The 23793-nt window shown below is 42.0% G+C and overlaps 3 protein-coding genes across 8 annotated transcripts; 2 read left to right on the forward strand and 1 right to left on the reverse strand.

Annotated features, from left to right (window-relative positions):
• Positions 1–756: 756 nt before the first annotated feature.
• On the forward strand, positions 757–9685 carry RB195_005458 (uncharacterized protein; the record flags this gene model as incomplete). Of its 2 annotated transcripts, XM_064177964.1 has the most annotated exons (12): positions 757–869; positions 1053–1163; positions 1507–1591; positions 2191–2310; positions 2438–2506; positions 2759–2890; positions 3497–3574; positions 3767–3886; positions 4079–4201; positions 4371–4514; positions 5760–5918; positions 6188–6253. In XM_064177964.1, the coding sequence occupies 12 exons, from the start codon at positions 757–759 to the stop codon at positions 6251–6253; spliced, it is 1320 nt and encodes a 439-aa protein (XP_064035059.1). The 2 variants fall into 2 exon arrangements, with proteins under 2 accessions (XP_064035059.1, XP_064035058.1); XM_064177963.1 differs by lacking the exons at positions 3497–3574; positions 6188–6253 and adding an exon at positions 9566–9685 and having other exon boundaries at positions 2438–2494.
• A 5931-nt stretch (positions 9686–15616) lies between these two features.
• RB195_005459 (uncharacterized protein) lies at positions 15617–22963 on the forward strand (the record flags this gene model as incomplete). 4 transcript variants are annotated; one of them, XM_064177965.1, is made up of 11 exons in its annotated part: positions 15617–15656; positions 18030–18147; positions 18480–18589; positions 18714–18918; positions 18981–19104; positions 19184–19226; positions 19298–19379; positions 19437–19573; positions 21669–21755; positions 22594–22688; positions 22847–22963. In XM_064177965.1, the coding sequence occupies 11 exons, from the start codon at positions 15617–15619 to the stop codon at positions 22961–22963; spliced, it is 1158 nt and encodes a 385-aa protein (XP_064035060.1). The 4 variants fall into 4 exon arrangements, with proteins under 4 accessions (XP_064035060.1, XP_064035061.1, XP_064035062.1 ...); XM_064177968.1 differs by lacking the exons at positions 18714–18918; positions 18981–19104; positions 19184–19226 and having other exon boundaries at positions 18480–18561; positions 19273–19379; positions 22609–22688; XM_064177967.1 differs by lacking the exons at positions 15617–15656; positions 18030–18147; positions 18480–18589; ... (2 more) ...; positions 22594–22688; positions 22847–22963 and adding an exon at positions 20084–20097 and having other exon boundaries at positions 19066–19104.
• RB195_005460 (uncharacterized protein) lies at positions 22751–23765 on the reverse strand (the record flags this gene model as incomplete). 2 transcript variants are annotated; one of them, XM_064177970.1, is made up of 2 exons in its annotated part: positions 22751–23032; positions 23151–23765. In XM_064177970.1, 2 exons carry the CDS (start codon positions 23763–23765, stop codon positions 22751–22753), a joined length of 897 nt encoding a protein of 298 aa, XP_064035064.1. The 2 variants fall into 2 exon arrangements, with proteins under 2 accessions (XP_064035064.1, XP_064035065.1); XM_064177969.1 differs by lacking the exon at positions 22751–23032 and having other exon boundaries at positions 23133–23765.
• Positions 23766–23793: the final 28 nt, after the last annotated feature.

Raw genomic sequence — 23793 nt, forward strand, 5'->3', positions numbered from 1 at the left:
GCGATGGATCTTAGGCGAACCGTCAGAGATGTAGTCACAGCCGAATCATTTATCTACTGCGCTACACTCACCCTACTGCATTGTCAAGCAGTACAGTATTTGTTATGGGACTCCTCTAAATTGCCCCTACACGTAACAGCTCGGCAACATCGCAATTTGTTCAGTACCGTGGTGGGGTGCGCAGCGTGGACGAGATAGAACTCCTTGTTCTTTTCGTTCCCCTGCAGATTGATACTACCCTGGACTCCGATGAAATAGGAAGCTTTATTGATAGTGGTGGAAAGAACCGTAACCGAATGCGCCAATCACGATGAGTGCACTCCACCCATTCTTAAAATATTTCCCTGGATAAATAAATATATGACTGATTGATTTTTACTCCATCCTTGCATGTGCTTAACATTAGTCACACGAGTACTTGCTGATATTCCACTTTGCTAGGGTCACGACGCGAACAAACAAACCCAAAGTCAATTTTCTCCGCCTGAACGTCAACATGCTTGAAAAAGTGCATCACTGCCCAATTGCTAACACAATTTCCGCTCAGACCACGCTCAAAGAAATCCTTGTAAAAATATTCTTCCATGTGCAAGGAGTATTAGTGTTCATTCTTCCCTTCCGGATATCGTTTCATTTTCTTTCTTTAGGGAACTTTTAAGAACCAGATAAGGAAATGCTGCTTTCTGTTTCTTTTTGTATTGTTCCGTTGGTTTCTGTCTGACTTTGTCGAGAAGTTTCCTTTTGTATTCTCAGGAAATGTTGCCTTTATCCGTGATTTTTGCTGTGATACGAATGGTCTCAACAGATTGCTCAAAACCAACACGCACTCCAAGTGAATTGGTGGATGCTATTATGGCAAACTATAGCAGGTAGGTAATCTTTTATTCTATAGAAAATTAATTGGAAATAGAAAAGTTAGAGAGGTCATCCGTCATGAAATTCTCAAAGGAATTTTAAAAAATCCATCTACATATCTTTGAATATGTACGTGCTTGCGGTCTATATCGACCTTAAGGTCAAGTTTAGCTTACGTCACCAAATCCTAATTTCAGATCCGAGATTCCACAACCGTTACCTGTGCCGGTCCAAGTTGAGGTGACCGTACAAGATATTATGGAACTTTCTGTTCTCAGCAACAGTTTTTCGGCTGATATTTGGTTTAGGTGAGTGTTTTGATAATGACTATGTATGTTGAGCTAGTTATTTCCAGACTACTGTAATCTTTTAATAGTTCCGGTTTTATACGTGATAAGTGACTGGTGATGAGCCAAGGAATAGAAATACATGTCACTTATATATTGGGTGCTAGAATACTTAGTGTCGCTTTTTCACGAAAAATTTCAAATCAAATCTTTTTTAATTTCTCACGATTTCAAACAATATATTCACCAAATGACTCAACAATTCTCTCAACATGATGGAGATCCAAGGCCGGGATTCTCTCGGGAAATTACTTGCTCTTCTTTACAGTGCAATTGTCCCCACTTCAGAAAACATCCATTTCAGCTCAATTTGGCACGATCGGCGACTTGCGTTCGAGCACCTCGACAGTTGTCGAGCGAATATGTCCTTCGATGACAACTTCGAAAAGGTAGGAAAAGCATTTTGGAAGGCCTGGACCAGCCAGGATGAAAAATGTCCCGAAAGTGTTCTACTCGTCCCTAAAAAAACGCATCATAGTCGGGTCAAAACGACATGAAGCACGGTGCAGCGTAAGAGATTGCGCTGCAAGCGATTCGGTGGAGATAGCGGTTGAATCGAGTTGGGACCACTGTTGGGAATGCAGTGATGAGAGGTGCTTGCATGGGTCCGCACTCTATTCCAACCTCTGCGCTGCACCGTACCGCTTCGAGTGCGGCCGCTTATGCATGTGCACCTTGCTTCATGTCTACTATATCTTGTAATTCCCACTTATCTCTCTACGTCTTTTTTCAAGATTTAAAAAGATAGGCGAATCTGCATTAAAATGTTCACTTTTATCAAACTTTGGTATCCTTATAGTAGAACATAGTAGGCAAAATAGGCGTAACAAAGACCCCCAATTTTAGATCTTCTAACCTATCGTTGGAACACGAATCACATTTGTCTTCATTGGGGAGTTTCTATCTAAAAAATGCTGAAATCACTCAGATTTCAGTATTTTGTAGATTGTCTGTGGTGATTGTTTTGCAATATGACTACCGTATTCAGATGCTCTGGTCTCCCAATGTGTGCATTGTGAACACCAAGTCGACAACAGTACACATGTCACCGAAGCCGAATGTGCTCCTCATGCTTTTGCCAAATGGAACTATTTGGCTCAATTATAGGGTCAGTACGGGTTACTGTAACGTTACTGTTGCCGTTATTACTGTTGCTGTTGTTGTTGCTGTTGTTCTTACTTAGGGGCCTACTGTAGCTTACTTGGTGCGATGATTCTAAAGCCTTGATCTTCTAGGTCAAAGTTGAGTCGCCATGTTCGATGAATCTAGAACGATTTCCAATTGATCAGCAGGTTTGCTCTCTGGTGGGTTGACTTGTCTCTTGTTTTGCTTTTTATTTCTGTGCTGGAATTGCGTTCTTGGATTTCTCCTAGTCTTTTCTTCCACTTTATTTTCTTTTTTTTTTATTATCGTGTCTCTTTCCCTCCTATCTTTTGTCGCGACATCACGATAGCATGACCAATATTAGACAAACGACTCATGTCACTCGTTAATTTTTATTATTTGGTTTACTTCACAGCATTTTCTCTTCGTATGCTGCTATTGGCATGATTTAGGTGTTTGAAAGCTACTCCTACAATACTGCTACTGTGAGTATCGATTGGATGCCTACGGCTGTTACGGTGCTTGACGATATCAGTTTACCGGATTTCGATCTTTCTGGTATCCGGACTTTCAAGCATACCGAGGTCAGTTGACTAGTGTCATACCTACAACAACTTCTGAAAACGGGGTGCATTCGGACTAGGTGACCTGTAACATCTAAACTTTTGACCGAACCAAACATTTGAATGTTTGTTCGAATATTCAAATGTTATGTTATATTCGAGTTTATGTGCTTTTTGAAATTAGTAAATTGTCCCCTGCTTTACTGTTCGCGTGACTTATCCCTGCTTATTCTCATTCTACTCTTTTCTCGTTGCTGATTTTCTATTGTTTATTTGTATTCATTCCTTGCCTCCTACTCTGGGCACGCCTTTGAACGTTATAAATAAATAAATATTCGAGAATGGGATGTAGTTGGGCTATTCAAAAATTCAGAGCTCGAAGCTTATTTCATTCGAGAGTTTCAATTCAGGTCAGCCGACCTATAGCAAAATTTGGTCCTAGTTTTTGAAGAGAAGTTAACCAAGGGTAACAGAAGCGCTGTTTGTCCATGGCTCATAGCTCCAAGCTATGGATGTAGAGCTATGGAGCTTCCAAGCAATAGAACCCGGATCTCTAAGGCACATAAGCAATATTAATGTATGAAAAGCTTTGTTGCTCCCACGTGCAGATTTTTATGTAGCATTCAGACGTACAAAGCTGGCGAATGGTTTCGACTTACTGTGGAGTTGAGATTCAAACGCAGATATGGATTCTATATCCTGCAGGTGGACTTTTTTCTCCTCATTTTCTGGTTTTACTGAAACGCTTGGTAAATGACTGACACTGATATCCAGGGAAGAAAACAGGGAAATTCTTGAAAAGCAAAATATATCTTTGAAGTCTTTGATGAAACCCAAGAGAAAAGCGCACTGCTATCTCAAGCAACATGTCTGGTTTTCTGTAAGAGTCTTCTCCAGATGTACTTTCCCACTTACATCTCCGTGTTCATCTCATGGATCGCTTTTTGTATCGATACAAAGGCGCTTCCGGCAAGAATTGTGCTCGGGGTCAACTCCTTGATGTCTCTGACCTTCCAGGTAGGTTTGAAGTTACCTATATTTGTTGTTATTTGTGTTTGTGCGGTTAGGGGCGAGTTTGCAGCAACTGAAGACTTTTCTCTGCATGACTCATATACTCGACTAGTGCTTTTACATTCTTCCCGTTCGCGTCGCATCGTGGTCGTCCAGTTCCAGGAGGGGAACGAGAGTAAGTAACAGCGAATGTTTCAGTTTGGCAACATCATACGATCGCTTCCGCCCGTCTCCTACATCAAAGCGATCGATATATGGATGTTCACATGTGTTGCCTTCATATTTGCATCGTTATTGGAGTTAGCGTTCGTTGCCTACCAGGTAATACTCAAGCACAATATCAGTGCTTTTTCGGCAGTTATGAGGAACGGTTGCATCGCGAGTGGAACCCAGCGGCGGAGAGCGGAAGGCAACCGCCCGCGTAAACACGTGGTTCCCGGTGCGCAGATTCTGAAGTGTGCGAATTTTTGTATTCGTGTCGAGCATTTAGGACAAGAAGCTGCTGCTGAAGACGAACAGATCAGGAAATGCTCTCTACGCTATCCTCTCCTTCATGAAACATTTCGATCCGTTCAATAATCCTCACGATTCACCACATCTGGAACGACATCTGCAACGGCGAATAACTGAAGATGTAAGATTTACATTACTCAATGAATACTGGTGGCTTTTACAAGTGAAGGTTCTGCAAATTTTACGATTAAAATAATCATACAAGGGAATTTTTCATCTCAAGAGAATCTGAAGAGTTTAACGAGACGTCGAGAAGAACATCTTTCCTTATTGATTGTGAGAAATAGTTGACAAAGTTGATCAGCAAGGCGTCTTGACCCGTTGTCATGGAAAGCGGGCTTCTCATGAAAAACCTGCTTCTCATTGTGGTACGTACAGTGGGGTCAAAAGGAAATTAAAATATGTGATATAAGCAACATAAGAATTGAATAGTCACAGCATTTGAAGCTACGTACCATCGTATTCGTTAGAACATTGAAGATTGATTGAGATTCGCTGCTGGGTCATGTGATCTTTTAAAATGTGATTTTCCTACAACTACATATCTAGAGTATCGGCATTTTTTTCCTTACTAACTCTTCATGACAGGATTTGATAATGTAACATTGGTGAAAATACTGAAAAAGTGAAATATATTCATTTCATCTCATTTATTATCTTCGAAAGTGAGAAATAAAAATAAGTGTTACAATATGCAATAGATGGGCGGGTGTGGCGCAGTCGATTAAAGGTCCGTGGTAGCCACATGGTCGAGGGTTTGAAACCGCTCTAGCGCTCTTCCCTCCGGGGGCGATAAATTGGTACCACGCTTGTCTGGGAGGATAAAAACACTGACTTGATAATCGGCTGGCCCCCGCAAGTCATTCTATAGGCCAACACGCGTTCCAAAACCTCGACGATTACGAATTCCAGTAAAACGCGTTGGCGCATCCCAAGTGGATTGATACGCCAGTGACTTATCCTCCTTTACATTTAAAGGCATCACCCCACGAATCTGAGGTGGTGGAGATTTCAGGTGGAGTATTCTTATACAGGATGGGAGACTACGGAGGGGGGGGGGTGATTCCGTCCATTTCTTCCTAATTGCCGTAAAAAACGGCCCGGAAGATACGGCTTCATTCGTTTTGGCGCACCATTTTGTACAAGAGGTTCGATTGGAGCGCGCCAGTCTTGTGCGGCGCCGCATCTTCCGGGCCATTTTTTACGGCAATTAGGAAGAAATGGGCGGAATCACCTCCCTCTCCGTAGTCTCCCATCCCGTATACGAATACTCCACCTGAAATCTGCACCACCTCAGATTCGTGGGGTGATGCCTTTAATGTGCAGTAGCAGAGAGTTAAGCAAATTCTTGAACTACTGTCTTCAGGCACTCTCATTAAATTTTGATGCGACAACGGGAGAGCAGAACTCCTCATTGGAACGACAACTTGCTAAACAACGTCGAACGAATTATCTGAAAAGAAGACGACGATTACTCGATTTTGGTAGCCGTATCGACCGCATATCGTTCATCGCTTTTCCTACGGTAATCGCTCTTGAGGTCGAATTTTGATTTAAACAAAAAATCAAAAATCACCGCTTAAAATTATTCCACTTTACCGTTGATTCTGCGCACAATTGGTAGCAGTGGATGAAATTTCGATTTTCTTTCGCATAGCTGAAGGCAAAAATAACGAAGTTTTGCCGTTTTGAACATTCCAAGCAGCCTAACATTCTGTAGAAGTGTTTGGATTGTTCAAAAAGCGTTAACAAAAAGCCTAAAATTTTTGAAATTAGAAAAAACAAATGTTCCAGACTTTTCTCGCCTTCAACATCTTCTATTGGGGTTTCTATCTACAAGAAGAAGAACCATCAACATAAGACGGGTACTTGTTCTTTTTCCTCGCTTTCTCAAGGATTGTACATATTTTACTCATATTATACATATTGAAAACTGTATAAAATATTATTTCTTATATCCACGATGGAGAAGAAAGTAATTACAAAAAAAAAGAACTATACAGGTGCTACATATTGGTCAAGAAGATCCTTTTACAGAAAAGTAACCTTCCAGACTCAGCTTCACCATCATCCTTGGCACAAATTTGGACAGAAATCTTCCGAAATCATCCAAATTATATCCCATACATACCCAAACAGGAACAAGCTATTAACAGATCCCCTTAGATCCAACATCACAGCAACAAATTCATATGAATAATGGTGAATTGAAAAAGAAAGTTCAACTTTTAAATTAAATTAACAACTTTAAAACCTTAAAAAAATTGAATATTAATGAAATCTTCTAGGAACTGCAGTTGAATGAAGGGTTTGAATTCATACATGTGTCCATATAAGAAATTACTATAAGAGGGAAAAATTATTCTAAAAAAAACAGAAATTAAAAGAAAGAAACAAATTGAAATTGATTGGAGTTTTTTTTTTCCTCAGGGAATCCTCGACTTTTCTTGACGTAGGCTGCAGGATAAGGTTGTGCAAGACACACCAGTGAATTCGGTGTTCAGCGGATTTTTAGAACAAATCCATTCTCGAGATCAAAGATCACAATGGTTGCAGGAAAAATCAGCTATGTCGATCGAATCAGCTGATATGCTGATTCGTCAGCACTACATAGGCCAAAAGTACAATCATTAAGCTATTACAATCAATTAGTACGGTTCATTTATTTACCATTATTTATTACTTATTCGTATTCATTTTTTTTTATTATTCATAACTCGTACATATTTATTCATACTCGTTATTGATTACTTGTTCTTTTTCTTTGTTTTTTCGCCTCTATTTTGCACATAATTTAGGAGTTATATTAAAATATTAATAATAATTATAATAATAATTAATTATATTAAAACTCCCTCGTAGAATCTAGAAAAAAGAAGAAAAAGAAAAAAAAGGAGACAAGAAAAACGAGGTAGTCAAGTACGACTAAAAAGATAGCAACGCTGAAAATTCTTGATTAATCGTGCAATACAACGTGAGCGGCCGGTGACATAATGAAATCATTTCCAGCGGTGCTCTTTTTTCACGATTGCACGTGATTCTTTCGTGTTCACGTGAATAGCGACTTCCAACGATTTTCTGGAAACCGACCATCTTTGATCCTTGGGCCAAAAATCAGGCACCAGCAATTTTTTTTTTGAGACGTTCGTCAACGTGTTCGATTTCAATACGGAGATTCGTGGAGATTTATGAACGCGACCTACACATTAATTTGTGCGGCCAACCGATATGTCAAGTCTGTGCCTTAATCATCGCACACAAATCAAGTAAGAATTTATCGAAGCTGGCCGAGGAGGGGAGAGGTTTAGCTGGCCTTGGGCGATGTTCAACCATCGACCTTGCAGTCGTAGCAGTGACCACTTATCACTGCGCCAACCTTTCAGTTTCAGCTAATCTCGGAATATAATGCTAACCTTCTCTTTTTCTTAATTTTTTTTCAAAAGTTGAAAAGCTCTACGAAGTACATGATTTCCTACAAATGTCTCACTCCAATATTTTGTTTAAATTTGGAAAATTCGGAAAAATTTGCTCCACTGTTTACGTATTATGCCGCCAACGCACATTGCTCTCAATCTCTTGTATTTTCTTTAATGAAAGCTCGGAGAAAATTCTATACACAAAAGTGTTTTGCTGTCGATTCGCACAAAAGAAAAATGCTGTCCACATCATTTTATGGGATGGTAATGGCAATATTTTCTTGAAGTGTCCAAAACTTTGTAGATCGGAGTTCGTCCTACGTTCACGGGAATTTAAAGAATTTCAATAGAATCTCAAATAAGATCTCATTCTAAAGTTCTAATCAACAATACATTTTTTGCTTAATTCCCTTCTCAGAGAAGGAAATACAGCAAAGATGACAACCTACGACACTTTTTATCTCTTAAGGTCATTCATCGCAACCAGCGGCAAATAGGAAACAACAGCTTTACTTAACTGAAGTAAAGGGTGAGGCGTATTAAATTACTGTATTCTGTTTATCCCACATAATTGTCTGTATCTGGAACAAAGCGTAATGTGTGATGACATCGTTAGTTGTTCGTTGCAGACAAATACTATTTTTTTCTCTAATCCACTAATAACTCCCACAGAACGGATGTTTTACCACATAGAAAAAGATTTCATTGAGCTTGGATTTGAAAGACGTGTGAAGCTAATTTGAAAGAAAACAATGATCTCTTTTCCACGTATTGTATTTTGTTTAATATCAGTTCGCGTATAGAATACTGACACAATCAAATAAGAATTAGAATGAACAATAACAAATATGTGACGGATGTAATGGATTTTTTTCTTCGTTGTACTCTTTACACAACGGGGAACAGCAATTAATCTGTATTACACTTGGAGCGGATATGAACCTTTAACAACATCAAGGACTAGATTTCACAGTCGACGTGCGTATAAAGCACACGTTTCGACGGCCCTAGATTCGAGGTCGGTACTGCACGGCAGCAGAGTCTCCTCACCTTCAGACTCCACGAAATGATCCGTGTTGAAATTACTGAATTAGTTAGACGTCAGTCAGCGCTTTGATGTCGACGACGATTGTCGGATGACCTTCGCCTCCCTTATTTGCACATACATCGAGTCCTAATCGAACGGGGCATGTACACGACCCTCTAAACTAGATTCTCTACAGTTTTCCACTGATTCGCATACACCTCGTCCTCGTCTCTCGACCTTCATCCACTCGTTTCGTCTTGAACTGCAGCACAGACTTTAACTGGTTTACTTTTCATCGCTCTGTTTTTGCAATTTGATCTTGTGATCGTGATCTCGCTAAAACTAACAACTTCCGTTGTTAGTTTTAGCGAGATCTACTACTAGAGATGAATTCTTGGATTCCTTGAGATCTTCCGAATTTTATGTGGTCATCGATTTTCAATTACTCATAATTACTAATACTTATGCAGAAACGGATAGATCGTTTTAATCTCCCACTTTGATCAATGATATCTGCTCATTGAACCAGCTAATTTTGGCCTTCTGAACGAACGTGTACCCAATTTTTTTGAACGTTTACTTGGGTTCTTTTTTGTTATAAGGCTCCTAAAAGAGGGTTCAATCGATAAGCTTTTGATCTATAATTCTGGTGATCAGCAGGTCATCCGTTTCATCAGCACCTGGAGTTTTTCTTTTTGTTTGTTTTTCTTTATACCGTCCGGATTCCAGATTGGATTCCGAGGCGGGCGTACCGCTGTCGGCAAGAGGTTCGGCAGTGACTGCATGATCGATGGTTCGAAACCGACTCAAAATCAACCAAACCTTTCATTGTCACCAATTTGGGGATAATCGCCTCTGCAAGTCATTTTATGGGGCTCTACACGTGTTCATAAACGTCAATTGATTCTGAATTGAAATCCAGCGCGTAGGCGTATCCCATAGAGATTGACCAACTGTGCACTTTATTCATAGTCGTTTTTACAGTCCCAGCATAATTTTGCCATATAGCGGCCCGGATAATTGGTGAATCCTTAATCCAATAGGTTTAACTTCTACCTGTCGTATTTCATAACGTCCAAATAATAAATAACGCCTTTTTCACAGCACATTTTCACCAGAACTTATCTTTTTTCCTTAACTTCTAAGCTTAACCACTTTGCTGAATCTTACCACAGAACACGAATGGAACCAGTGTCTAGTGGGTTGGAGAAAATTAGGCATAATCCGAGGAATAATAATTAGATAATTCAGGTCTAAATCTGTTTTTAACGGTTTTTACCGAATAAAATTACTATCTTTGGGATGGCCGGGAGGACTATAACGTGTTAAAATTATGTCTGCGAAGTTCTCCAATCTATTCCAGCATAGGAAACGAAAACTAAAAGCACAAGAGGGATACTCTCGATTGCAGGAACACTTTTTTATCACAGATATTCACAGTTGAAATAAAATATCCAGTCCATTTTCGCAAAGCTTGACCGCTTCAGTATCGTTCTGATTTCCAAACGCTCAGAGAAATATAAAGTTTTGGACAGATAGGAAAGGAGAAAGAAGAGAACGCAATTTCGTAACGTCGACAGTTTCTTTTCTGTTCTCTGCAAAAATGATTCTCTTGACCCGTAGATTTAAATCTTTTCCGTAAATTCATGGTATAAGACGGTAATTTCCGCATAAATCAAAGTCAATTTCCTCCGATCTCGGAGAATTAGAGAAAGAGGCAAAGGTGAGTGTTACATTAAAAAGATAAACACTAAATGCTGTAGTAGTACTGACTCATCTCGTAGGCACTACTATACTTCCTTTTTTTGAAAATTTAAGGTAAGTAAAACTTCTTTGATCGATATCCTCTCCCTCATTTTCAGGACTTTTATTAGATTTTTTCGATAGATTTTGAATGCCATTCTTCAAAATCCCGCGTGTCCATGAAATGAAAACCTTGTCTAGTGCATTTGAAAAAATCAAATTATATCTAGGATAACCAAATACTTTGTAACAATATTTGCATGCTTTATCTCGAAAAAAAAGGAGAGACGAAAACAAGAAAAATGGATGGAATTTCTCATCTGGTCGAAAGATGAATTCGGAACAAAAATTACGATGAAAAAAAAACAAAGAAATAAAAATTATTATCTAGAGAATAGAGGAACCGTTTGTTTGAAAAAATGTAACGCCTACTACTAACTACGGAGAAGAAACCTCCGCAAAGGGCTGGACTAACGCCTTGTAGATTCCACAGTGACCTCGACAAACAAGAAAACACTGCAGAACATTTTCACCTTCGTGTCTGAGTGATTTTCCATCACGAACCATTCGCCTAACTCTTAGTAATGTGAGGAACGTAATTAAGGGAACTACATTTTGTAAACCTGGGATCTTTTGGAATTTACTTATTAACATCCAAATGGTGCACTTCCACGGTTGTGACGTAAGGTGAACCAGGTGATTCGCTTTGAATTGTAGTTGCCGTCTGAGACCAGATCCCTCTAAATAACAATGAAATGCAACGATAATGATGATCTTCTTCAATAACTAGGCGATTGACCCTTAATGACGTTAGTTGGGTGCTACGGTTACTTTCAAGGTGGTCCATCACATAACGTTAAACATGACATTGATGGAGCAATCATCACCAAAGTCTGCAAATCGAGTAGAACACCGGACCAGCAGTCGTCACCAATTCATAACAGCAATAAAGGCTTTTGGAGAACGTCATTGATGACGAAATGACTATAAAGCGGCGGAAGCGTGGGTGGATCAAAATACGTGTTCATTTTTTTCTCCCTCTTTTCCGATATCCACTCGCCTATTCAGTGTTGCTATTGTGTTCGTACTAGCTTTACAAGTTAAACATCTATTGCTCCTCTGCAGTCTCCACCCACTCTTCAAACTCGAGAATTCGCATAAAAACTGTGTCAGTGCTGACTCCATCCTATCAAGTGCAAACATAGGTCAACTTCCATAGTAGTGCTAAATGTCCACAGATTTTAAGTCTTCAAATTTGACTACGTATTTCTTCGGGTAGTTGTTTAATTGCGTAAAACGAGAACGAGGTGCTAGCAGTTCGTATGCCTTCGTAGTTCTAAGTGAAACAAAATAATATAGGAAATCGAATGTCGTCAAAAAAAGCAAAGAGGTTTTAGCAGAGACTTACAATCTACAAATTTCAGATCAATCATCCAGGATCCTTAGAGTACGGCTGGATCCTGCAGTCCTTTCTAGATACGTTCTCATATAAAAATTTCAAAATACCATAAGAATTTTTCTCTTTTGAAGAAAACCCACATTCATTTCCATACTTTTGAGACGTTCTCGCTTCGCTGACGCTTCCTCACCTTATTGTGACAATGTTCTCTCTTCAAGCATGCTCTTTCGCGTTTCTTTCCACGTCTGCACTCTCTCCATTATCTGAACACCCTCGTTATAGGGGGACCTCCATGCATGAATGAAAAATCTCCGCATATATACAGTACATATATTGCTGAAGAACGTCACTTAGAAAGATTTCCTTTTCTTTTTCTGATTTTTTCTGAGAGAAAGATTTCCTGTTCTTCTTCTGATTTTTTCTGAGTCGAAAAAAAATGTGAATTTCGCATGAAGATACTTTTATTCGATAATGTGATAATGGAACAGCACCCCTAGTGTTAAACAAAAACAAAAAGGTTATTTTCGGATTATTCCGTATCGCTCAAGGAAGCTCTAAATTTCATATGACTGACAAAGTGACTGTAGGACATGAAAAATCACTATTGCCTTAGAGCTTTTGATGCATTTACAACATTTCGTTCAATCAATTCGTCGGAAACTGCGAAATGATAAGGTAGTTGAGATAAGGGTTCCGTTTACAGCGACCGCGATATTTAAGTGTTAGCAACGTTTTTCCTTGCCATTGTTCTTCATGTTTTATTCCAATCCATGCTGCTACAAAAAACCTCTTTTTTTTCTTATTTTTCCCTTAAGCACCCTACAATTGTAAATCAGAAGCAGTTTCTTCCGGACATCTCCATTTACATTCGTATCAGGTGTTCCTAGAAAATCCAGTGCAAACCATACCCGTTCTTGACTAAAACTACTTCTTAAATCAATTCCAATGTAGTTTATTTAAAGATCTCACATTTTAAAAAAAGGTCTAATCTACAAAAATTTTAACAAAAAATTTTGAGAAGCGTCTGGTGTAGCGCAGGGAATAAGAGGTTCGGCTGTGACTTGCACGATCGATGGCTCAAAACCGCACTAGTGCAAACCAAGCCCTTCATGCCTGCGAGGTCAACAAATTCGTACCAGGGCCGTTCAGGAGGATAGCACTAATTTGACACATCGGCTCACCCCGACAAGTCACTGTCAAGTCACGCGCACAATCATAATCCTGAAACGATTCCGAGAGTTGAAGTCGAACGCGTAGGCGTACCTCAAAAGGGTTGACCAACGCCGTGTTTTTTTTTATCTATTGCTCTTTGTTTGTAACAAACACAAACTAATTTGTCTTCCTTGGATGAGCTAATGTTCTCAGCGGATGGTGGGCTAAATCCGTATTCATCGATAAAGATTAAGCTTTCTTTGTTCTGCGGTGCGCACATTGAGAAGTAGAGCGGCAGAGCTAGTAGTGATACTTGTTAAACATTATCTTCAGTTTTAGCACAGCAATGAATATCACAGCAATGCAGGTGATTTTGTTCTCTGTCAACCATTGTTCGCTCCAACTTACAGCATGCAATCTCTTCGACGAATTGCAGAATAACGAAAGACAACCTCTGTTGCCTATTCCCTCCGCGGCGACGCTGAAAGATAATACCTTCCCATGTGTGGGTGGAAACTATTTCATGTACTTTATCTTTCCTTATCCTGTCAGTTGAGCGCATCGCGCATATCGTCTGCTGACACCGTCGTAGCTCCCGAGTCAGTTGGTCACATTCGGAAATTTCGAAGTTGTTTTCACTTGTCAGTTGCTGGTTGAAGCCAACAGAAGTGACGCAACAGGCTCCGTGCATTTGGTGGAATTAATGTGAGAAGGCGTGAGTGTTAGGTTAGTTTTAAGAGATCGACTTACTTGACTAAATCATCGGGTTAACAATATCGCATGAAGCGATTGTCCGCATCTTCGTCGAGATGTGTCCTGGAGCATACATCTGCTAAAAGTCGTCAGATCTTCAGCAAGAAGCTGCACAGAATGGATCCATTCACCACTACTCCATGTCCTGCGAAATCTGGCGTCTCGTCTATCCACGCTGAGTGTCCTCAGGTCCTCTTTCAACACCTCAGTTCAGAATTTCCATCTTGGGTCAAATGGCCGCTTTCAGCTAAAAGCCGAGGAACTCCTCATAATACGTTGAAAAACAAAAAGACGGTCTGCTGGTGCTACGATGTGACCGAAGAAGCGAAGACGATTTTCTATGAGCACTCTCGACAGCGGTTTGTTTGAGATGTTCCAAGAACATCACAGATAAAATAAAATGATAAGGTGTCTGGCGTTAGTCAATCCGTTTGAGATGCGGTACCACGTCCACTTCAATTCAGAGTAGTTTTTGAGGTTTACGAACGTGTAACTAGCTTATACAGTGATTTGCGGGGGCTTGCCGATGTGTCAAGTCAGTGTTTCTATCCTCCCAGACAAGTCTGCTACCAATTTATCGACTCCGGTGGGATGAAGTGCTTGGTTGTCGCTAGGCCGGACTCGAGCCTCCGATCGATCGTGCAGACATAGCAGAACCTCTTACCGACCGCGCTACACCCGCCCACAACATCACAGATAGGTCTCACAGTTTACCAGTTTGGTTGGCCTCGTTGGCATAACAGGAAAAGATTAATACATCTTATTCCTGACACATTCAGTATATACAGATCTGAAACTTGGTGTAATTGTTTACTGTTTCCAGTCGACGCAAGACCCTTGCTAACTCCAATAGCAATGCAGAAATGAGTAAGAATAAGTCCGCGCCCCTTCGAGAGCAACTTGGAACTACCATACCCGAGCTCGTTTTGACATGATTGTAGCTCTTTTTTAATATGCCTACCATAAAAGTCAAACTGCTTCTGATTACTATCGAATTGATACGCAAAAAAAACGCTCCTTTGTATCCTTTGTATACGTATGTATGTATTTGTATGGAACGCTAACTTCAGGAGTCTCCAAATCAGTGATAAAACAAATTTTAATTGCGGATGTGTTGAGTCGACGGGGCAGAATCCTTTAAAGCTGAACTGGAACAGAAATTCCTTCTTTCTGCTTCGGAGCCAAAAATTGATACGGTTGCGTAATCTTCTTACTCTTCATCAACAGTAATCATCAACGAAACTACAACTGTATTGTATGAAGATGTGCACAGAGATAATGAGACTCAACGAAAATATGAAAATAAAATGGATTCACGTGATTCCGTAATTTGACAAATTTCTGGCTAAACAGAGCGCATAATTATCAATCGATCATGAGTAATGTTTTCGTGCTACGATATAACCGAGCTGTGGTATAACAATGCCTACACCTTCTAAATCTTTTAAAATGACACCTTGATTTCCATCGACTCCAATTTCTTGACAGTATGGTCCGCTGGCTGAGAGATTGGAGTGCAACTTGAACTATATCAAATCTTACTGTTTGCTAATTTTACTTATCCCAACATTTCAAAAAACAACTAGAACAACTTTGCCAACGTTGCATAAATTTTCTTTATGGCTACCAATGATACTTCTTCTTGCTAATACGCCTTGACCTTTGTCCACTTCTGAACATGTGCGATTGCTCCTGAATTTTACTTTTTTCCACAGGGTGCCATCAACGGGTTTATGGCTACTGCGTCTACTTATCAGCTGCCTCCACCTCCCGGTGAGCCTCTTTTCTGTCATAGGTGGTACATAGGTGCAGCATAGAACATCGTGGAAATTTGCATGTGCTGTAGAAGTCCTAGTTTTCTAATGAATTTATTGTAAATATTTCAGAAACTAGCTAATTTGAATGTGGAAGGTATGTGCCACCTCCATTCACCATTTGACGACATCTCTCTGTAAATTGGTCGGTGCCTTCTTGAAGGACTGAAATCAGGATTTAAAGAAGTCATTCTTCAAATCAACCTTCGGTCCTGAACCTCTGTCCATTGAGAAAGCGCTTGAGGTGGCTGAAGAGCGTGTAACTGGAGGGTGCGAGGTCTAGCCTATCATCTAAAAGAGGGGATAACCAGCCAACCGTAGTTCTGTGGCTCGACACTTTGCTATATGTGGTCGGGCGTTGTCCTAGTCCGTTGTCGTTGGTCGTTGATGGAAAGCGATTTTGGCCTGCTGTCCTTGATCCTGGGCAATCGATGTGGCATTCAGCTTTTAAACGTGAGTCTTTCCGTTCGTGCACTTGGTCTTTGAACGTTTTCGGGTGTAAGGTATGGGCTTTTAGAATAGGCCTGAGTTCATTATCCCAATTCACCCACTGCCTCATCCTCACAATGTTCTCGGTCCACTTCCAGTGATGAACGTCTCAGAGGTGCCGATCGTCCTTTCGAGCGAGAGAGAGATACAGAGAGAGAAAGAAAGAAAGAAAGGCATTTCTATATGTATGTTATTCCTTCTCGCAGGATCGAACGCCGAAGGTTTATGGGTACCGATCAGCAGAGTTTCTGGACCTTGTCAATTTTCACCGCCCACAATAATGGAACGGTGAAGGCGAAGCGTGATCGCTAACTTCCCTGCGGTTGCATACGGGTCTCCCTCCACAGCATTCCGTTACTGATGTCCATCTCCACTGACCGGTCCGAGTGCTCAGAATTAAGCGACGATTTTTTCTCATCGCACGTAACAATGCGATCGAGAAATAAAACGTTCTTGCATAACAGAAGCGTTGAGCAGATCTCAAAACGTGACCCGCTCAGTTCATCCGGCACCCATTTGTTCAACCTTTTCACCTTTCCAGTTTTATCAAATGGCGAACGACTATATGGTCGACGCCTAGTTATCTGGTACGCACTTGTTTTGTCTTAAGCGGATCTTCTTCAATGATTTCCTTCAGCAATCAACTTCAGAAGGGCGTGACCTTCCTTGTCTTCAATGCTCATGTCGCCACAACGAAACTTTTGGAGGAAACGTGTACAGTGGAATCGGTGGTGCTTCACTCACCCCGAACAGCGTTGATATTCAGAGCTGTCTCCGATGCACACCTGCCTAGCTTACACTCGTAGAAGATTTGGTGAAAATCTTGCATGCACATATTATCTTCTGTCTTGGTACTAACCAAAAGCTGATTCTCGTTCAAAGTCACTTCAACACTAATAACCACGAGCAAATGCGCTACAAAACGCTCTACTGCTTCTGCTTTTGAAGATGAGTGTAAGCGGGAAAAAATTGTGAAGATAAGGCAAACACAAATAACCACGAGCAAGCAAAGCAAGCAAGCAAAAACGCCCATTATTAGCTCTTCCTGGAGATTCCCTCACCACGTCAGATTCGTAGTATGCTCCCTTTAAAGGCAGCGTGTCACGGGATTTACGATGTTGGGGTCTTTATGAATAAACATAGCATTTGGGTTTTATTAGACTGCGAGTTGAGCGTAGGCACGCTCAATTCCCTTAATTGTCCTAAAAAATGGGATGGAAAACTGTGTTCATTTCTACGAAGTGCGTTAGAACGCATCATCCTTGTACCCGCGCCGCGTCCATAAGCGGTGGAATGACGTCTCCTCACCAGCCTATCCACGTGAAACTTATGAATAGGCTGCAGGGGAAACTGGAGGGGACACAAGCGTAACGCATTTTAACGTACCACTTAGGAGCTAAGGGGTTTCTTATGCCGTTCTTCAGGACGATTAGAAAGGATCGAGCACGGCCGCGTTCATAATCGTGATCAACTTCCCGAGCTCCTCATTTGCCCACAGAGACCCCACATCGTCGGTTACATGATGTGCTGTCTTTTACACACTGTTATAGTCTTGTTGAAACGATCTGAAGCTCGTTGCAGTTGTGGAAGTGCCTGCGCCCTTTGCGGCGTAGTAGAGCTAGCGGTTGGAATTGAGCCGAGACTATCGCTAGCTTCACTCGAAACGCAACGATGGGAATCTCCCTTCGATCCCAACCGCTGCACTACCCGCGCCGCTGCAAAAACAGCAGTTTACGCAACTACACCGAGCTCCAGGTCGTTTTGACCCAACTACAGCACGTGTGCATAGATGAAAACAACATCAAGAAGCTGTCAAAGATAAGAGTCATGAGTTTCGATTTAGCATTGTGGTCACTTCAGTCGGCACGATTCCATCAAATGATGTTGCTTGGCTGGATGACAATGACAATTGGTTGCCTTCGAGGAAGCATAAGCATGGTTATTGTATGTATGATAACAAGGTTAGTTTTTGATCCACGGAAATAGTATGCACATGATTTGTCGGTGTCCCTCGTGCCACGCCTTCCGTTGTCGCGTGTCCGTTTCCGGTGCACCTACCGTACCCGTCTGCGCCACAGAGCACCTTAACCCCCAAGTTCAGAGTGAGCCATATATGGGGTTACAAAGCTGTGCTCGCAACCATCCGCGAGCGATTTGTAACTGCGCTAGTTTGTGTGTGATCGCCCACGAAATATTGCAGCTTTGACCAAAATTTCTGCGTTGAAGTGTAATAAACACAAAAGAAATGCAGCAGAAATACTTGGACGTAGTTTAGTTGAACGTGTTTTTCCAGAGCTGAGTCAGCTGTGTTGGCTGTGAACGAGAGCACTACGGAAGCACCATGGCATCGATTTTTTCACAGAAATCACAACACTGTAAGAGATCATGTCATTTCGATTAAAGGTTTCCGATTTTTTGCTTTGAACGACTAGCTGTAGAGTCATAACTCCGGCTTTAGAGACGCGTTGTATAGAAAATCACTATGTGCGCCATTGTGAAAAAAGAGCAACACGAAGGTATTTTAAAGCCGAGACGACTCTACACCTGAGAACTGCTGTGGAAATCGCACACCATGAATGGTGGTATCATAAGGACCTGCTTGTGGTGCGATTGCGTAAACGTAGGCACCCGGAGTGGTGCGATGGCAAGCTCACACAGCTCGGGCACCCGGCTGGAGCTAGCAAAGGTCCCATTGCGAGCACAACCGCTTGCAGAATTGCACCACAAGTCAGGTTCTTTTGATACGGCCGTAATCTGTGGAAAAATATAGTGGGGCCAAAACAACATGAAGTAGGTGCAATTGCCGAAGCGACTGCGTTCGAAGTGGTGCGGCCGAGAAAGCGGTTGCAATCGTGGTGGGGTCATCGCGAACTGCAGCGATGACTGGTACTAACAAGAGTACCTTTGCGGTCGAAAGGGTGCGTTACACCGTACGGCTTCGATTGCACTCGCTTATGGAACTGATCCAAACTTCTTGACGCTTTGATCCGACTTTAGATTCGCATGCATTTCTCAGCAATTTCCAAACCACCACACAGCAGTTAGTTTATTGATTTCTTGCAATGCAATATTTTTTTACGGTTGAGGACCTCTATGCAATCTCATTATCAGTTCCCGAACAGTCGACTATTCACTCCACTTACTATTTTGCAACGCTAATTGGATTATTTCTATCGCATTTCCTCATAGGAAGGTAAGTTTATTTTTTAGTGAAGTACGTTACAATTAAGTGCGCCCAGAATAATTCCAGATTTCATGCAAAGCGAATATTAACATTCGGTCTACTTCTCAATTCAACTGGATCTATTTTAATGCCGTTTTTACTAATTGCATTACCAAATTGGTTGACGATAGTTATAGTTCGAGCATTGATGGGTTTTGGTAATGGTACGTTTTGTGTTATATGTATATCACTAGTCTAAACGTCCGGCTAAAGCCGGACTTCAGGACTTTTTCCTAACAACGCCTTTTTTTTTATAAATTTAGGATGAGGAATTTACAGATCTCTTTCTAAGCGTGTCAGTTCCACATTTGAAGAACAAACTTCAGCTTCAAACATTTCTTCGATTCCAATATAATCATGATCATGCTATATAATAACGTAATAACGGGCATGTTCTGTCACGTGTGTGTGTGTCGCGAAATTCGAAAAAGAAGGGTGCGACGGGTCCACCGGCGTCGAGTTGGTGCGCCGACGCCACAAAGCTATAAAATGGGATTGGACGGACGTGAAAGTTCGGCTTTAGCCGGACGTTCAGACTGAATTAAACATAATTTGAAAGCAATTCTCAATGTATGGGTTTTCCTCATGTTTTCCCTCAACAGTTATCACAGAGTGGTACTCTAACATAAAATTACGTGAACGACATCATTGTACTGACAAACATAAAGTTCCAGGTCTGATCATGTAAACTGTTGACCAGTATTTAAGCAGCCGTTTGCATGGGTGTTTTCACTTTTTGAAGAAAGCATGCTATCAAGATGAGGCACATCTGCACGGAAATAGATACGCGAAGGGGTGTAGAGGTGCAACTGAACACGTGCACTGACCTGTGCATATGAAACGGTTGTAACGCCTCATTTATCTTTTGACGAACAGGTTTGCCCACGACGTTATTACGCCATACTACTGCACCACGCACACCGATTACACGCCGTTGGAACTGTGTTATTCCATTTTACCGCTTTACGACGCCGGCGCACCAGCGCACGCGCCGTGGGACCCGTTGCATCCCATTTTATAGCTTCCTGGCGTCAGCGCACCAATCCGATGTTGTGGGACCCGCCTCAATCCATATACACCTATTTGGCGTCGCTGCACCAATCCGACGCCGAAGGGGCAGTCGCATCCCCTTTTTCGAATTTCGTGACACACACACAACACACAGACTAAACTCATCATTATAGTGAGTTAAGCGGTTTTCTTTCTAAAGGCATAAGTACCATATTTGGAGAGTATTCAATTTTGATTTTACCGCTATACTCCTTTGATAACCCCACAATTTGAAAGAGTTATTTGGAGTATTGAATTTCTCTTCATTTTACTCAACAATTAGCTCAACAGGAATGGTGTGCTAACATGAAATTATGTGATCATCATCATCTTACTGATAAAGATAAGATTCCACGTCAGATCACGCAAACTCTTAGCTATTATTTATAGGCATCAGCCTACGAATCTGGGGTGCTACGTTTCAGCTGGATTGTGCCTATACGGGTCGTAGATTGTGGGGAAGAAGGTGATTCTGTCCATTTCTTCCTAATTCACGTAAAAAAACGGGCTGGAAGATGCGGCGTGTGCACAAAGCTGGCGCGCTCCAATAGAACTCGTTGATACAGGGAGAACTGAACGGAATCACCCTCTTCCCCACATTTTACGACCCCGTATAGGCATAACCCACCTGAAACCCATACCATCTCAGATTCGTGGGGTGATGCCTTTAAGCAGCCGTTTGCATGCGTGTTTCCACTTTTTGGAGAAGGCATGTTACCAACGTATGAGGCAAACGGGCAGAGGAATAGACATGGGAGTGGAATGCAGCACAGCAGCCTCACGGTAATGAAATAGTTCGCTTGCTTACTCCTTGACAGATTCATTGGGAGTTATTGCGCTTTATTACTGCATCGCGGCTCAATTCAATCTTTAAAACTCATTCCATCTCGAACTCCAGAATTTCGTTACGCACCAGCTTGATGCCGTAGGGTCAATCCCACTCTACTTCACCGCATACACCTATCTAACACAGTTGGACCCGTCTGACTGCTTTCTGGAATTTCGTCACGCACACACAGCACAGAACAATCCAGTTACTGTACACCACGATGTTCAAATAGGAGTGGCTGAAACGATTAGGAAGAAAATTAGATAAAGAAGTGAAAAAAAAACTTCCAAATTTGTTTTTGTTCAGTCTTATACGACTTGTGTCTCTCTCAAAACCGAAGACAATCCGCAAGAGGACTATAATATCTACTAGTTCTTCAGGATTTGTCACTCCCTGTAGTGTCTACATTGTGGCGAAATGGTTCCCATCACATGAGAAAATTACAGCAATAACTGCGCTCTTCATAGGTACGGTAAATTTATTTGTTCTTTTCTTTTTGATCTATAGTAGCCGTTGATAAATATGGTACGCTGATACTTATCTGCCGTGATGCGTTCTGAACAACTCGAACAATTTGGCACGGGGCAAGGCAAGGTACGGATTTCAGGTGAAGCATCCGTATACGGGGTCGTAGATTATGGAGACCGGGATGGCTCCGCTCATCTCTTCCTGAATCACTGCAAGCAGCCGGCCCCTGAATGCTGTTTTTTGCGATGCCTTCTATTGCCGCGCGCCTCCCTTGCACACGTAGCGTCCATTACTGCCTATCTGGGCGGTCTGAATTGGTTTTTGCCAAGTCGCAGGACGGAGACGGCGCAAGAGGTGGAGCGTTGCAATAGATGGCGTGGAGGTGGCTATTTGCAGTGATCACCTTGAATCACCTTGACTCCAGTTGATCTTCGAACTGGTCGAGCGGGCGCCAGTAATTCTTCCATTTGTCCCGATCGCGTGGCAGAGTAGCCCAGTGGTTCCTCCTTTCGCGTGGGACACAAAGAGCATCATATTTTTCTTTGAAGGACTTCGTGAAGAAATCTGACCATCTTCCTGTAGTGCGCTTAATATCGCGGGAACCCAGTCGCTCACGGCTCTGGTCCAACGGTGGTCATTAAAGCGCATCTTATTTTACCACCTTATTTTACTTTCCTTGGCAAACGCGGCGGCGTCTCTAATCTTCGATCGCTGACGTAGGAGAGAACTTCGAATCCCGTCCTTCACTTGCGTGAAACGGGATACTCCTAGCATCACTCTCTCAATTGCGCGTTCAATGACGCTCACCGCTTTTCTTCCTGCTTGCGAAATACCCAGGTTTCCGAAGTATAGGTCAAAGCAGGAAGTACGGTGGTGTTGAAGAGGTGAGCACGTGTGTTCCTGGTCTTCTTCACTACATCCTCGATGCTCTTGTAAGCTCCTCAAGCCGCTCGTCTCCTCCTGCCCAGCTCGGGGGTCAAGTCGTTCATCATGTTTAGTTCCCGACCCAGATAAACGTAGCTGGTGCATTCAGATATGTTCGTTCCGTTGAGCGTGAATGGGGTATCCGCATGAACATCGTGTTTTGCAGATTCAGCTGACGACCGATGCATCCACATGTTTCGTCGAATTCGGTCAGCATTCGTTCCGCTTGGCTGATGCTAGGTGTTATCAGTACGATGTCATCAGCAAAGCGCAAATGGTGTAGCTGCCGACCATCAACCTTCACTCCCATGTCGTCCCATTCCCAACTTTCGCATTGCGTTCTCGAGGGTGGCTGTGAATATTTTGTGAAATTGTATCACCCTGTCGGACCCCCCTCTTCACGTCAATGATGATGTTCTTGTAGAATGGCGAAATTCCGGTCGTGAAGTTACTTACAGCTTTCGAAGTACCTTTATGTACTGAGTAGGAACGCCTTGGTTGTCCAATTCTTCCATGATCGCTTCCGTTTCAACTGAGTCGAAGGCCTTCTTCAAGTCGATGAAAGTGAGACAGAGCGGCATCTTGTACTCTCGTGATACCTCGATGAGTTTCGAAACACTGTGAATGCGGTCAATCGTGCTGAATCCTTTTCGAAACCCTGCTTGCTCGCGTGGCTGTCCTTCATCCAGGACTTTTTCAATCCTATTAAGGTTCACTCTTGTAAAGAGCTTATAGATGACGGACAGTAGGCAGATTGGACGATAGTTGCCGATGTCATGTGGATCTCCCTTTTTATACAACAACACGGTCTTGCTGCTCTTGCACTGTTTAGGAACCTTGCATTCCGAAAGATAACGTGTGAAGAGCCTCGCCAGGGTGTTGATGAGTACTAACGGAAGGCTCTTCGGGTGTTCTGGTCTTATTCTGTCGGGACCGGGTGCCGCACGATTTTTTACCGACATGGTGGCATGTTGTATTTCGGACGGGAGAACCTCTGGATTGACTTGTCCATCTTTCCTCAGATGGTGCAAGTGGACACGGCTGTCGAAGAGATCAGAGTAGAAGTCGTAGATGATTTTCTCCATCCCCCTTCTCGATGCAATGGCTGTTCCC

This window comes from Necator americanus, chromosome I (genome assembly GCF_031761385.1).
Source record: "Necator americanus strain Aroian chromosome I, whole genome shotgun sequence".
Lineage (NCBI taxonomy): Eukaryota > Metazoa > Nematoda > Chromadorea > Rhabditida > Ancylostomatidae > Necator > Necator americanus.